At 29.3% G+C, this 16,287-nt stretch overlaps 1 protein-coding gene across 1 annotated transcript in view; it reads left to right on the forward strand.

Annotated features, from left to right (window-relative positions):
- Positions 1 to 11,678, forward strand: part of LOC129984822 (EGFR adapter protein-like) — a 36,723-nt gene extending 25,045 nt beyond the window's left edge. The window contains exons 4-6 of the mRNA XM_056094784.1: positions 2,655 to 2,726; positions 5,528 to 5,699; positions 8,523 to 11,678. Of these exons, the coding sequence (XP_055950759.1) occupies positions 2,655 to 2,726; positions 5,528 to 5,699; positions 8,523 to 8,717 (439 nt within the window). The 3' untranslated portion in view covers positions 8,718 to 11,678. The remainder of the gene's footprint in view (positions 1 to 2,654; positions 2,727 to 5,527; positions 5,700 to 8,522) is intronic.
- Positions 11,679 to 16,287: the final 4,609 nt, after the last annotated feature.

The raw sequence follows: 16,287 nt of genomic DNA on the forward strand, positions 1-16,287 counted from the left end.
TATTTATTTAATAATATTTAATGTATTTTGGTTAAAACAAATTTGTTTTGCTTTAACCCTGGAATGGGAAAATGGAGTCATCCTAGCTGCACCTCCCACTTTAACTGAGATTTCCTTGCTTTAGAGATAAAACCCTTTCCCCCATAGCTGTTATCTCAAGACCTTCAGTTAGTTGAGAGACAAGCGAAGTTTGTGTAGTGTCTGCCATCTTCTAATCGTCTGTTGCTGTTTCAAATCCTTTGAGTCAAACACATAGATCAAAGTGAACAAAAGGAAGCTCCAATCTGGTCAGCATTACTTCAGCTGTAATATTTTGATAATAAAATCAGTATTAGTGTCAGCAATAAAAATATCGAATAGAAATGTCTAGCTTGATCACTTTTCCCCGAGAGTTCTCCTCATGCGACAGCTCGTAAGTTATAGACTATTTATTAGTGAAATTTTTAAAAACATAAAAATTTATAGGAAAATAAGTTTTAATAAATAATAATAAACTGTGTTCTTTTCTAATTCTCTACTTGTTGTTACGTTTTGTTTATGTTTTTTTATTCATAAAATATGCCGATATTTAAAAGATGGATAAACTTTAAAACAAGAATCAAAGTGACTGTGTACTCATTTTGGGGAACCATAGCAGGGAAATTTCAATAAAAATATTAATATAAATAAATTATGATAATTTTAACCTTTCTATTTTGATATATATATATATATATATATATATATATATATATATATATATATACTCTATTATATGGATGAGTTCAAGTTGCAGTATGCAAGTCAAGTTTTAAAAAAATGCAAAATTTAAAATTGTTGTCAATGCACAAATTCTATTTAATTCAATTAGATAATATATATATGATATATATAATAATAGATAATTATTATAGTAATAATTATAATATTATTATAGATAATTATTTTAGTAATAATAATATATATATGGTATTAGATAATTATTATAGTATTCTTCTAATTCAGAATTCAATAAAAATATTTCATAAAATTATTCTAAGCTATTTCATTAATATATATTATCCATGCAGAAATTTCTTTAATAAAAATCATTTAATGAATATTTACTAATTTATTTACAATATCCTAAATATTTGTTCTTTAAAATGCAAATCATATTGTAAAACCAGGAACGTGGTCGGTATGAAATCTTCTCGTATCCTTTCCTATAAAAATCTTACTCTACAGGTATCTATCTACCTGTCAAAATTTGACAGGTATCTACATTTTACATGCTAAATATGTGTGCCAAATAATAAAGAGATCACTAAAAACTCTTTTTATTTTTATAATACTGACTTGTCACATATAGAAATCAAGATTTAACTAAAATTTATTAATTCACATTTAGCTTTGAGAATATTGAAATACGTATTGTCATTCGTGAAATTTAGAACATCGGAACTTATTTAGAGCAAGAAGCAGAAATAAATAAGACGTCAATTACAAAATTCTGTTTTAGCAAACATGAAATAAATTAAACTAACTAAAAGCATTCGACAAATCATTCTTTAAATAAATATTTTTAGAATATACTGGACACGTGTAATATAAAGTCATTAAAGAACCTTTAAAAAATATTATCATATAAAAATTTAATAAAAAAATAAAATAAATACTGAAATTTGATAAAAAATAAATAAAAAATTTTATTATATAGAAATTTGCAACTGTCTGTCTATATTAAAGTACGATAACGGGAATAATGAACCATTTAAAAAACTTAACTTCTTAAACAAAGAATGCAAAACTGAATGTTCCCGAAATAGAAATTTCGATTTCTTCTCTGTTTTTAGCATTCTGATATATATATAGAGGAACCTAGAAGCTGAAGATAAAACTATAATTTGCTATTTTGCTATCGTACTAAATTTTCAGAAGTGGAATCTTCAAATTATCACTTTGTTAAATTTTCAAAAAATTGTATCGAAAATGTGCAATCAATATATAAAGAACATGTTAGAAAATTAACTCGCACAAATTAGATATGACACGGCATAAAAAAAAATTGAATTATGATGAAAAGTTATCTGGAATAATTAGAAAATTAGAAAATAAATTTTTTAGTCTTCCTATTTCCACAAGACAATTTTTTTATGTGTGAATTTTTTTTTCGTGTGATTTATTTTGTATTACATTTGTTATTGCTGCATTCAATTAAATAAATGACAAATAACTGAAAACAGTAAATAATAATTACAATAAACAATTTTTGCGAAAAGTTTATGCTCTATTTTATTAGCAAGAGATATTTTAAAAAGTATTTTATTTACTTTCTAAATTTGAAATTAATCGCTCATTTAAGAATCAATTTGAAGTATAGCTATTCATAGGAAAGGGGATTTTATAGTAGCGCCATCTATGATTCAGCGGTTGAAGCAAAAATCATTTTTCAAAATCTAAATAATTACTTTGAGAAATAATGTTCTGCTTTTAATAGAAAAAAATTATTTGTCTTCGTATCTCCATTAAAGAAAAGAAAACATAATCTTTGAAATATAAAAGTACAAATTATTGTGAAAAATAATAAAATTCCATTTATGTATAATAATTTCCAAAGATTACAAATAAGAATTAAATGAACAAATATACAAGAACATTCTAAAATTTTATTTTTTCCCCTTATTCATTTCTAGGAGCGAAGAAGATATTGAAAAAGAAAAGGAAGATCTACGTAATGTGGCATGGTTTCAAGCTGGAATTCCTCGGTAAGTTTTTCTCCTCTAATAGAGAGTGTTTAAAAGACTTTTTTAAACAAATGAGAAAAAAAAATCTAAAATTTTGAATTTGATTAATTTTAAAAAATGGCAAATAATATTTTTCGCATGATCGTACCGTCCCAAAGTAAGGCACTGTATGACACCTTATGTCTGGGGACATAAGGTGTCATATATATGACTTGTTTAATATATACATATATCAACCAGAAGACATACTTTTTAAAAATAACTAATAACAATTAATTTTAATAATATTTATTACTAGTAATAATCAAACTAAAAAATATATAAGTTTCTTTTTTCTTTCGAAAATTATTTAAAAAATATCTTTTTTAAATTCTTTTAAAATGTTAAGTTGGGGACAGATGCATTTAAAATCCAAATAAGACATTTCATACAAACTCTATCCAATACAATATGTTATTTGCCGCGAAATAAAACTTTTTTTACAAATTTATTATTTTTGTAATTATTATTATTATTTGATTTCGCTAACATTCGTCGTGTCACAGGCAAACCTGCGAGGGTTCTATTAGTCTATATTAAGCGGAAATTTTTATGTGATGGATCTGCATAAAATCTATGACCCTTACTAATACATCTATTAATCTATGACCCTTACAGTCATGAAAGTTGGCATGCTAGTAGTCGTAATGGTGACTCAATGCATCTCAAAGTTAATTTTAAAATTTAATTTCGAATATTTTTTTATTTATATTTTATTTTATTTAATTTTTCATTTCGGATTATTTTTGATTTTGCACTTATTTGTCCCTAGTATCATCTTTAAAGATTGTGGAGGAAAAAACTTCTATACACCACTGTAAATAACAAACGTCTATATAAAGAAATTTGATTTTTCCTCTTGACATAACTCGTTAAATTTTGAGAAATTTTGAAATGCTAATTACTTTCTCAAAAATTTTCAGAATTGAAACCAAAATTCGTACATCTGATTCTCTCTCTCTCTCTCTCTCTCTCTCTCTCTCTCTGTGTGTGTGTGTGTGTGTGTGTGTGTGTGTGTGTGTGTGTGTGTGTGTGTGTGTGTGTGTGTGTGTGTGTGTGTGTGTGTGTGTGTGTGTGATCTAAAGACTAGACCGTTTGAAACAAACTACCAAATTTGGCCCATATATACCTTGTAAAATGTGCACTTCGGAGCTATTTTTTTTTTTTAATTTGTAATTAGAAAGTAAGCGAAATTTCGGCGTTTCCCCGCGATAACTTCTGGCAATAGTATCACACAAACATGATTTTAACATCAAGTTAAACCTCAAAAAAAAATTATCTCTTTAATGTTACCAATATTTTAACCTATAAATTTAGTAACTATTTTCAACGAATTTTTTAAAAATTATTTTATTTTCATATTTCAACAATTTATTTTTCACAAATTAAAAATAAAATATAATCTGCCCGAGCACGTTTTGTGTGCATTGGAAAAAAAATCATCTTTTATCAACGTATTGCCATCACACTGATAAAAGCTTAAATTAAAAAATAAGTTAATTGTTGTGGGAAATTTAATCTTGAAAAGTATAATTTTTAGCACGTATCTGCATGATAAATATGAAATATGATATTTTCTAAAAAATAAATGCAAGAAAATTTTTTCAATAATTTTCTACAATATCTATAATATTAAATCAATAAATCAATTTTATTTATTGCAAAAATGGTTTAATATATACAGACTATCCACTCTAATCAGGACCCAATATTAATATTTCATAACTATTATACACCAATACCATGCAAGGCATTCTCTAAGATAACACTTTATTAGAGCATGTGAGACAATTTGTGGGAGACCAACCCCACTGGTTCTTAATAGCAATTGCAAAACTTGTAATAACAACGTCAGATTTCCTTAATTACTCTAAGGTATTTAAGCAAATAGCCAAACCGTTTCAATTGATCTCTCTCGCATTTAAACAGCAGAGGAATGTAATTTGTCACAAAGCACAACATCGTCGGGCTTTTTCTTATATTATTCAACATAAAAAGCATTAAAAGGTGTTTTTTTTCAACAATTAAAGAAAACTATGTGCATCGTAAAACACCATGTGTGTATTAATATACGTGCACTGTAAAACACCAACACAATGAGTTTACAAAAAATTTTCACAAAATATCTCGAAACCAGGGAATTCCAGGTTCGAGACCCGATTCTTCCGAAAAACAGTTTTACAAGTGAGTCAGGTGCATGCTACATCTGGCGGGGCCAATCGTCCTTCCGCTGGCACAACGCGGAAAGTTGGAGAGGGGAGTGTCAACTCAAGCGTCGTCCTCGTCATCTTACTGAGGCTCAAACTTACGAGATCCGCCCCAAAATAACTCTCATGTTAAAATGGGACGTTAATATAACTAAATTAAACTGAATCCACGAGAACTATTTACAAACAATTTTTTTTAAGCGGGTGTTCGTCTTATAATAATCTATTAATTATAACAAATTTTTAGAGCAACAAATGGCATTACAAGTTCTCCCATTCTTTTATTATTGATTTATTTATGCATAAATTAACTTCATTTTCACAACAGATCGAATATATCCTTGATACAAAGCTTGATTGTTAAAACTTATTTTGATTTTCAAACTTAACATAGTATTAAAAAAAATTTACATTTGTTTCAAAAGTATCTTTTTTATGGGTGAAAGGATTAACATATGCTTATTCGTTCTATAATAAGAAATGTTTTGTGATAGTGTGATATGCTTTTAGTATTGATTATATTTCATTACATAAATATTTCGGAGATTCTGATTAAATGATTTTTTGGCTTTTCAGAGAGATAGCTCTAGAAGTTCTGGCAGAGAAGCCAGAAGGTTCTTTCATCGTTCGGAAGAGCACAACTAAACTCGGCTGCTACGCATTGTCCTTACGGGTCCCCCAAGAGAAGAACCCGACAGGAATAGCACACTACTTAATCTTGCAAACGAACAAAGGTTATAAAATAAAGGTAAGTGTCCCCTTTCATTCCCACCCTTCTAAATACTGAATATTTATTTAATATACCATTAAATAATTTCAAAAATGTACAGGATGATTCAAAATAGGAATTCAACAGGGATTACAGGGTGATTCAAAACAGGGATTATAAGGTGATTCCAAACAGGGATGCAACAACGATTATAAGATGATTCAAAACAGGAATTCAACAGAGATTACTAGATGATTCAGAACAGGGATTCAAAAGGATTACAGAGGGATTCAAAACAGGAATTCAACAGGGATTACAGGGTGATTCAAAACAGGAATTCAACAGAAATTACAGGGTGATTCGAAACATGGATTCAATAGGGATTACAGGGTGATTTAATTTAAAAAGTGGTTTTAGAGACTGTAAAGCGCACTTTAACAAACACTTTTTTTTGGGGGGGGGGTGCAAGGAAGAGGGATTGGAAGTTTTTATAGCATAATATAATTTTATTGCAATCCTAAAAGCATTTGTTACGATTCTCTTATAGCCATCCAAGATAGCGGTCTTTTGACAAGTTTTGCACAATGGTAAGATTCTTCAGAGCTTGAAGAGCAACCGTATATTTTGCTTATCTATTTTCGTATAAAGACAGACGTTTGTGATTATTTCACTCACGTCACACCAGTGAAGTTAAATAATTCATTAGCAGATTGATTCATTTAATAATGTCTTGAAACGTCACAACTTAACACGCAGCAGAATCTAACATTCTAAGAGCAACAGCATTACCAAAAACCATGCTTTAATTTTTGTTTAATTCTTAATAGGAACACTAAGCCGACGTGAAACCAGTCGGTATGGTCTCCCCAAAACGTTCTCACCTACTTTTTAATAAACTTATCACACCAGCGAATGCCTTACATTGCTTTGGAGTACAATAGTTACAACACATTAACTTTTGGCGTGAATGTAGCATTTTTACTAAATCTATCATGTGACTCTTGGCAAGTTATTTGGCGATTAATGGGTTAATAGCATACAAAAACCGAATTTGTCTTTTAGACACGTTATTCTCAAATGATTGAAACAAAAATTTGACACAAAATTGCACTTGTAGCCATAAAATTCCGTACCAAATTTGATATATTCAAGTCATTACGTTTTTGAATCATAGAGTTTACTTGTTTCTGAAAGTACAGACCGACAGACAGTCAACTTGTAGTTGGATTTAAATCAAAATTTGGCAGATGCCTACACTACGGATGTAAAATCGGTGTACCGAATTTTACTGAGCTAGCCTTTTTCGTTTTTAATTATCGTGTTGACTTATATTCGAACAGTCAGACAGACGGACTTCCTCTGAACAGATTTTACTCAAAATTTGTTAGAAATCTACAAATTTAGAATAAAGATGGTGTACCAAATTTCAACCCTCTAGCTCAAAGCGTTTTTGAATTATCTTTGTCACAGACAGATAGATATTTTTTTAAATGTGTTTTTCGAATTCAGTGGCGTCTAAACCGTGGAGATTCGTCAAAATCTCGAGTTCGAATATTTTAACGATTACTTTATTTTCTCTACAGTACGTATACGAGAAAGTAAAAAATCAGAAATATTCTTTACTAGTTGATTGATTTCTTTTGGTCCTATAAAACTTGAGAAAATTAAACTAGGCAATATTACCTGAAATGTGATTGATACGCTTGTGAAACTAACTTGGCCAGTTTATTAAAAGAATGACTTCAGAGACCAGAGGCACTGCTTCGAACCGTAAAGTACCTTAATCCGTCACAAAGCAAAGAGATCAGAGAGTAAAAATTAATTTAAATCCATAACTTGTAGGGGGGAAAAGGCAAAAACTTATTTTACAATGCTATCAAAGCATTCAAAAGGCAGATGGGCAAATGAAATCTGTAAGCAACACATTTTTTTTTATTTCTTTATTTGTATATTATTTCAGACATAATTTTCTATTTCGTTTTTATGTTGATTATGTAAGCATTAAAGGAAGTCACTACAATTCATTTATGTATAACATTCTATTTTTAGAACAGCACTCTCGTAGAGGTTATTTCCTTCTGTTCAAGGTTGTCAACATGTTCCGATTTATCACACTCATCCACTTCCTAAAGGTAGATGGATATCATTTGATATCCAGAATAGCGGAGGTTTAAAAAGTTGTTAGAAGAAATTGTTTCTGCGAAGAAAAAAAAAGAGACGAATCGTTTTTTAATATCATGCTGCTTTTCAGTTAGCATCCTTCCTTTAAACTGTTTGAAGAAAAAAATTCATCTCGGCAAGCTGGAAGGCAAAGATAGATAGATTCCTTTACATCAAAGTTACTATCTGGGAACATAAATTATTGATGTTAGAAGCAGTCAATATAAGAGCTTGAAATCATTTTTCAGTCCCTAACTTCTAAGATATCGCAGTTATCGAGAATCTTGAAATACGAAAGTTGTTCGTCTTAATGAAGCGCTCATTTGGCTATTTGGATTTAATTTCCTAGCTTCAATATTATGAAAGTTATAGCCAAATGAAAATTTTAACCCCTCACAATCTCCACTCTCTTTGAACTAAATGGACCATTTACGAACTCGTCCGAGATTTTTACATTTCTAACAACATATTCCAGGCCAGTTAAAATGCAAACAAAATTACACTAGTTATCCTGTTCGCAATATATATATATATATTGCTCATCTTCCCGTACACCTATCATCCTGTTAAAAGAGGAGCATGCCACCACTTTAAGAAAATCTCCTCAAAATTCTCATAACGAATTGATCTATTTGAAAACGGAATTTCTTTTTTATAAGTAGCTGTTTCGAACAATGGTTTAAAAATTATTTCTCTTTCCAGGGTTTCACGAAAGAATTTTCGAGCCTGAACGCGCTTATAACCCACCATTCTGTGATGCCAGAGCTACTGCCCTGCCCCCTCAACCTCTCACGCCAGTTCAAGAGGGACGCCGAGCACGAGTTCGAAGAGACCGAACAGAAGACCTGTGACATCTTCTCGGACATCCACTGGCTCATGACTGACCTGGAAGTTTGAAGGCCAAAATCGCTTGGAGGCTTGGGCTGCTTCTTGTACATAAAATAACACTCTCTTTTTTGCTGTTGTTATTGTATGAACAATTTATTGTCATGAAAAGTTTTCGTTAATTTATTTTGGCGACATCATGCAAATACAGTCAGTGTGCATGCATCAGTGGCAACTTTTCAGAAGTATGTGTTTAAAAAAATGAATAATCATCCGGAAAATAAGATGGACATTATATATTCATGCTGAATATGTAACGCATTTATAATATAGCAAGCATCTGCAAGATTTATACGTTATATATCCAAGCTGAATATATAACGCACGTTATGTGCTTTCTACAAGACCACATAACTCTTGCAGAATGAGATTCCACAAATGGAAAGCATAAAAATTCACACCAAAAATTTATTTCTATAATGCGTAGTGTTTAGAAATCACTGAAGTTCCTCTTCTCGGTATTCTCATATGTAAACATAATATAACGCATTTGGTGTTTGTATTTTTTTCGTTAACTGATTAAATCAATAATCTCATAGAAATCTGCAATTCTACTAATGAAATCATATGTTAAAATTCCTTTATTTTGCTGATTAAATTTCTAAAGTGTCATATTAACATGCAATGGACAAGATGGAAAATTGACTTATAGCTGATGGGTTCGCCCAATATGAAATGGAAATATCTAAATTCTACTAATGAAATTATCTGCAATTCTACTAATGAAATCATATGTTAAAATTCCTTTATTTTGCTGATTAAATTTCTAAAGTGTCATATTAACATGCAATGGACAAGATGGAAAATTGACTTATAGCTGATGGGTTCGCCCAATATGAAATGGAAATATCGGTGAAAAGACTTTTATACTAAGTCTCATCCTTCCAGCTCATGTTTTTCAGTTATCGTGTTTAAAACTAGACATAATTCCAGAGATCTTGTTTGGGCCGCGGTGGCCTGGTGGTAATGTCTCGGCTTCGGAACCGGAGGGTTTCAGGTTCGTGACCCGATTCCACCGAAGAACCGTCGTGTAAGGGGGTCTGTTGCACGTTAAATCCATCATGACCAAACGTCCTCCCGCTGGTGTGGTGTGGAGAAGGGGTGCCAACTCAGGTGTCGTCCTCGTCATCTGACCGCGGTTCAAAATGACGAGGTCCGTCCCCAAATAGCCCTAGTGTTGCTTCAAACGGGACGTTAATATAACCAAACTAAACCAGAGATCTTGTTTGTTGGATTCAGGAGAAACTAAACGTGATTTATTTCGAAGTCAAAAAATTTGATGATTTAAAAAATTGGGAGAAGAAACAGATCCTATTGCCCGTTATCTCCATGATGTTGCTCGGCCAATATCGTGAAAATATCGTACAATGTTATTTGGCATTCTGTGCTTATAAGGTGTATGATGTTACATCTGGAGACTAAATTAACATCGCCTTTATACAGAAAAGTTATTAAAACGACAACATTGAAAATGCAGATACGCGATGGTCGCATCGTACAAGCCTATATATTAGTGTCCTACAATAAAATATAGCCAAATTCATAAAAATCTGCATCTATAGTAACTAGGGTTCGAAAGATCCAAAAGTGATTGAACTATTATATGAACTTAACCTTAGGCCTAGGGGCCCCACAACATGAAACACTTTTCCATCAAATGAAAAACAATAGGAAGGGGATGTAGTATCCTTGCTCTGGCCATGCGTATGCCATTTTTTTCAGATATCCCCATGAGGAAGAAAAACGCTCAGGTGTCTAATGATGATGGCCATACAATTGAACCAATTAACTATTAAATAATTCCAGGCTTATTTATGGTGCACAATATTTTATGCAATACAATTCTTTTTCGCATTTTTCTCGAGAATTCAATAAAAACATGATAATGAAAAATCCTACAGTGAGTTTTTTCTGTACAGAACAAGGAATCATACTCTGCAAGATTTATATGGTCTTGATCGAGACTGCTGAATACATTTTCCAGTACATGTTCAGTGTTGAATATTTCCAATATGCTCTCCCTCTCTCACTTTTTCAAGGTTAAACCTTTTATTTTCATTTCATATTTTCTGGAAAATACTATGAGTCATGACTGAATGCTCATGATGAAGTTTCATGAGCTTCCAATTTAATTTGCGCAACTACTTACAGAAAGTTATGACTTATTTCCTTCAAACGCCGTAATAAATATATATATATATATATATATATATATATATATATATATATATATATATTCTACACATGATATGTGCATGTATACCCATACGTAAGTATAATTTATCGGGAAATATATAATTTACCGAGAAGTATAATTATTGAAATAAATTTATCTTTTCAACATCGTACTTTTTTTAACTAAGTCTCAATAAACATGTCTTTCAAATATAACAATTATTTGCATGAATTTAAAGAAATGGAAACTACTTTAGCATAGTGCATTCAAAAATTACAAAATATTTGGAATATTTATGAAACTATTTTATTCATTATATAAATTATGCCTGTCAGTTTTATTTGACTGGAATCATTAAGAGGGGAATTCTGAAGTTACAAGTTTGTGGCGGATTTGTATGGGTAAGGATAGAACCTGGAACCTTGTGGTTCGCAGCCGAATAACATGACCACAATACAAAAGCAATTGTCCCGTGTTTCATAGCTGTTAACTGGCTTATAAGATTTTCACCACAAGTTCAACATTTCTTAAGTTCTATGGCAAATAAAAAAATAATAGAGATATTTTAACAGCTTTTTTTTTAATTTTCTGGTTAAAGTTCTCATTCCCCTACTTGTTTGAAAATTCACTTATCATTAAAAAAAAAAAAAAAAAAAAAGGCTAAAAAAATTAATGAGCGTAAATGCAACAGAAATGATTGACAATTTTTTATAGAAGCATTTCATTGTTTTATAAAAAGCTTCCTATTAAAAATTAGAATCTTTCATAGCTAAAGTGTTTGTTAAAATTTCATACAAGCAAGGATTTATAAAAGAAATAGTTTGGTAATTATGATGAATTAAAACGTTTTTTAAATCATAAAATTTCTAAAAAAGGCTTTTTTTTTTTTTTTTTTTTTTTTACTTTTTAGTATTTATAAGCAAAAATAACTAGGACTTAGTACAAAAAGATGTTTAACAAAAGCTTTGTTTTACTATTTAAATTGAGTTCCCTCTTAATTGTCAGCATTTCATCATTTTTTTATTATTTTTATTTATTTATTATTATGATACATATTTTATTTATACCTTATTTATTGTTTTAAATTTATTTATTTTTATTTAAGAAGCCTGATATATAATGAATCTCTCTATATAATAATTTGACATCCTCCTATTTTAATTTTTCCAGAGACTGGATAGACAAATTTACGAATTTTTTCCTGAAAACTAGCATATAAAATGCTTTAAAAAGGGAAATTTCTAGTCATATATTTAGTTTTACATTTTAATAGATATGATTTATTATTTGAGAAAAAAATATTTCAAATTTTTTTTATCTTTGATTTTAAAAAAAAAGTTAACAAAATTTGTAACTTTTTATGGACTTTGTAAATTAAATGTTTTGTTAGATTACCGGGATTTGCTACATAAAACAACTTACATAATTGGTTTAGATCAATAAAAAAAATGTCTGATGTAGGGAGACATTGAAAAACAGGCCACTGGGGGAATTATTGCTTAAGTGGCCCAAGAAGGTGTATCTACGCCCTAAAATTAATAGATAAACAGTCAATCCTAACACAGACTTGATCTAAAAGTTAGAGCATAAGTAGGGATGAAACCGCGTGCCAAGTTTTACCCATCTAGTTTTTTGCATTTTTGATGAAAGTGTCCACGTACACACTGAGAGACAGACAGACACATCCCATCGTCGAATTTCATCTGAAATTCGGCAAGAAATTCACAATTTTAAAATAAAGACCACATAAAAAAATTTCAATATAACTCGTTGCGTTTTTTGTTACCATACGCTTAAAACAAATAGGCAGGCATGGTTTAAAAAGAAATCTAGGCTAAAACGTAAAAATTTAACAGAATCTCAAAAATTATCTTTTTGATGATGGCAGTACTTTTCCTCTTTTCATATTTCGTATAACGAAACACAGTTAATAAAAAGTACAGAGTGCGTGAACTTGGCGATCGAAAAAGTCGCCAAATGAATTTGGCGATTTCGTGAACTGGAGGATATACCTTCAGTCTGTAAACTACTCGTAAGCAAACTCGTTCACAATACTGATAATCCCTCGTTCAGAACAAAATATTAACAATATTGTGCAGCAAACAGCAACAATTTATTTAAACTTATGCAATTAGAAATTTATTAGTACATACATTCCTTTTGTTCAGGGGGAGAAAAAAGATTTTTATTTCATTTATTTATTTATTTTCATGTATTCATATTTATTTGGAACAATGTGTACATAAGTGAAACAGAATGTAATTTATAAATAAAAATAGTACACTTCGAACTTTAAAAAAAAGATTATTTCATCTAAAAAAACAGTTGACTATACGAATTTAAAATTCAATTTTTATACTGTAGACCCTAGTTATTTAATATAAAAATGAATTTTCAAACCAATAAGAACTTTATAGTGATATGTGATTGTATATATTGCATGAAAATATATCTTTCAAATGTTATTCGTATAACAATATTCAGATGTTTCTGTCTGAAAATCATTCGACTGCTTTAAAAAGAATTGCAAATTAATATTGTATGGAACTGCATGTTTTGTTGTTTTGTTCCTAATAAATTAGTTCAAAAATGGCTATGTGTGATTGTTTTACAAACATTAATATAAAGTGTAATTCTCTTTTCAACGAAAGTATGAGATGTTAGCATATTCATAATTAGATTTTTCTAATAGGCATGAACTATCTTTCAGGGGATTATAATAGTTAAATACGTTTTTCCTTTTGCTTTTTTTTTTTTTTTTTTTTTTTTTACAAAAATATATGTGAAATAATTAGTTCCTTGAGGGAGAAACCTGAAATAATTAGACATCTTTCAAAACTAATGATATCTTGTAAATTATTTACAATGCATATATAAAGGTATTAACACGTTGTCTGCCATGTGAATCACCTGTGATTCACACTCATTTTCTAATTAATTAACCACTTCTCTACTACAGTTAAGATATAGTAAAACCCAGATCATTTAATTAGACAAATAGAGGGAATCAGATTTCAGTCATGGCAACAAACATATTAAAATATATTTAGAACCATTACACTAATTACAGTCTTGACTACACAACACAGTTTTTGTCTCTCTCCTCGACAGGGTCAGTTTGTTTTGAAGTTATTATACATTATATATATATACTCAGGAAATTAATTAAAATTAAATGATGCAATTTATGTAATACATAAATTAAAAATTTAAATATAAATAATGATATGTCTTATTTAAATTTATATCTAAATTAATTTCCTATATAGCATAAGGAGAATTATTTTTGTATTGTAGAATCTTGGAAGAAATTGCAGTCGTTGGAACATAGTTAATATGGTTAAAAAGTCAACTTAAATGAGATTTTCAGTCTTATATTTAGCAAATCCCAGCCATAACCATTGGTGAGAAATATGACACAGCTTTGCCCCTAAGAATATGAAGCAAAAAAAAAAAAAAAAAAAAAAAAAGGACGAAAAAACAAATTTGCTGCGTTTTAACAGAAAAAGGATTTATCCGTTATCCGGAGTGATGCTGGAACTGTTATATATATATATATATATATATATATATATAGTGATTGGTAAAGTCCTTTAAACCCTTTAGATTGAAAACATCGTTTCGTATAGCGAAAGAAGAAATGTGTATTTATACTAAAGTGACTAGGCTGCTGAATTTATTAAGACAGGTTGCAGAATCTCTAGCGACGAAATGCCCCTAGGAACTTACACAAGATGATTAAAAAATAAAACAGAGCAGCCAGTCTAATTAGAAAAATAAAAAATTTAATTAAAAAATATATGTTATATCATAATAAAAACAGAGAAAAAAAGTTTCATGAAATTACTTATAAAATTTGCACAGTTATTTGTGATTAAAATCATAAACTTTCCGAGACTTGAAAAAGGGTTTGTTATCCAATTAAAAATTTATCCTCAGATTCTCAATACAAAAAGTTCATTTTTCAGATTTTTTTTTTTTTTTTTTTGTAGTTTAAATTTCATTTTGCTGTTGCTAAAGTCTAAAAAAACAATATGGTAATACCGAAGAATGTAATTCGTAACTTCTCAAACATTTACAAACCATATGACAGATGATTTTGAAAAACCATCGAAAGCTAAAGTTAATATAAATGATAAAGAAATTAATTAAGCATCTTGAGTGGCAACTGGAAGGTAAATAAATAAAACGATTAAAAATATCCATAATATTTCCATTCAATAGAACTAGTAGCACGAAACATAAAATGACCCATATTATATATGGGAATATCGTTTTCGATACATAATAAAAATTATATGTTGAATCCATTATATACAGTGATAATAAATTTTAGATAAATATTAATGAAAATTATTTAATTAGTGTCATAAAAAATTTTGCACTCTTCATAATAATTGTGAGCAAAATTTGAAGAAAAAAATTCTATTCAATAATTTTCAATTCTTTAGCGTGCAAAATATTTTCGAAATTTACTTTTATATAGGGATGAGATTAATTAAGGTTATGTCTTTAAATCATGAATGACGTTAAAAGACAGAATAATAAAAAGAAAAGAACAAGTTCTACACGATGACAAAATTAAAATTAAATTCTAAATTGGACAATGTCACAATAAAAAAAATAAGCATTAATTTTCAGATGAAAATTACGACTCCCATCAGTCAACTCAAAAAATGCTTGCTATTGCCAAAAATGCTTTATAATTTCTGCAGTATTGAAATCTTTCAATGGCGTATTATAACTCTCTACACACCAGGCGCTAAGATCGAATCATCTTAATACACCCACTTAACATTCAATTGAATATTGAGTAACTTCTTCATTTACTTCCAATCACTTTTATTTTTCAAAAAAAAGAAGAGGGAATGCCTTTAATAACACACTACACCACAAAACGCATAGAAAGAAGTGCAACGAATTCATACAGAAACTTAGACAAAGCAATAACAATCTGACTCCAACTTTCCACTTTTTTACTAAAGACTTGCTTGTGACAAGACCGGTTATCTCTCTTTCGATATGAGCACTGACAATGTAATGTTCTGCTAAAGATAAATAATTAAAACGCATTGATTGTGAAAATGAATTAAAATTCATATTAAAAATAAATGTTTTAAAAACAATTCAAAATATTTATCAATGAACTAAAATGATTTTTTTTTTTTTCAATCAGAAGTTTGCTAATAAAAAAAAAAAGCACGAGTTGTTGATAGAAATATTTTTAAGTAAAATGGAATTTTACACACATTTATAAATTATTTTTAATTATATGTCTTGGAATATTCTCTGATATTAACCATGACTTAAATTTTTAATAGGAATGTTTTGTTTCCTTAAGTATTTTTTGCATTTGAACTTTCTTAATTACTTCAAAAAGAAAATTAAAATTTTTTCTTCGTCGTG

The sequence above is a fragment of the Argiope bruennichi genome, chromosome 9 (genome assembly GCF_947563725.1).
Source record: "Argiope bruennichi chromosome 9, qqArgBrue1.1, whole genome shotgun sequence".
NCBI classification, from domain to species: Eukaryota; Metazoa; Arthropoda; class Arachnida; order Araneae; family Araneidae; genus Argiope; species Argiope bruennichi.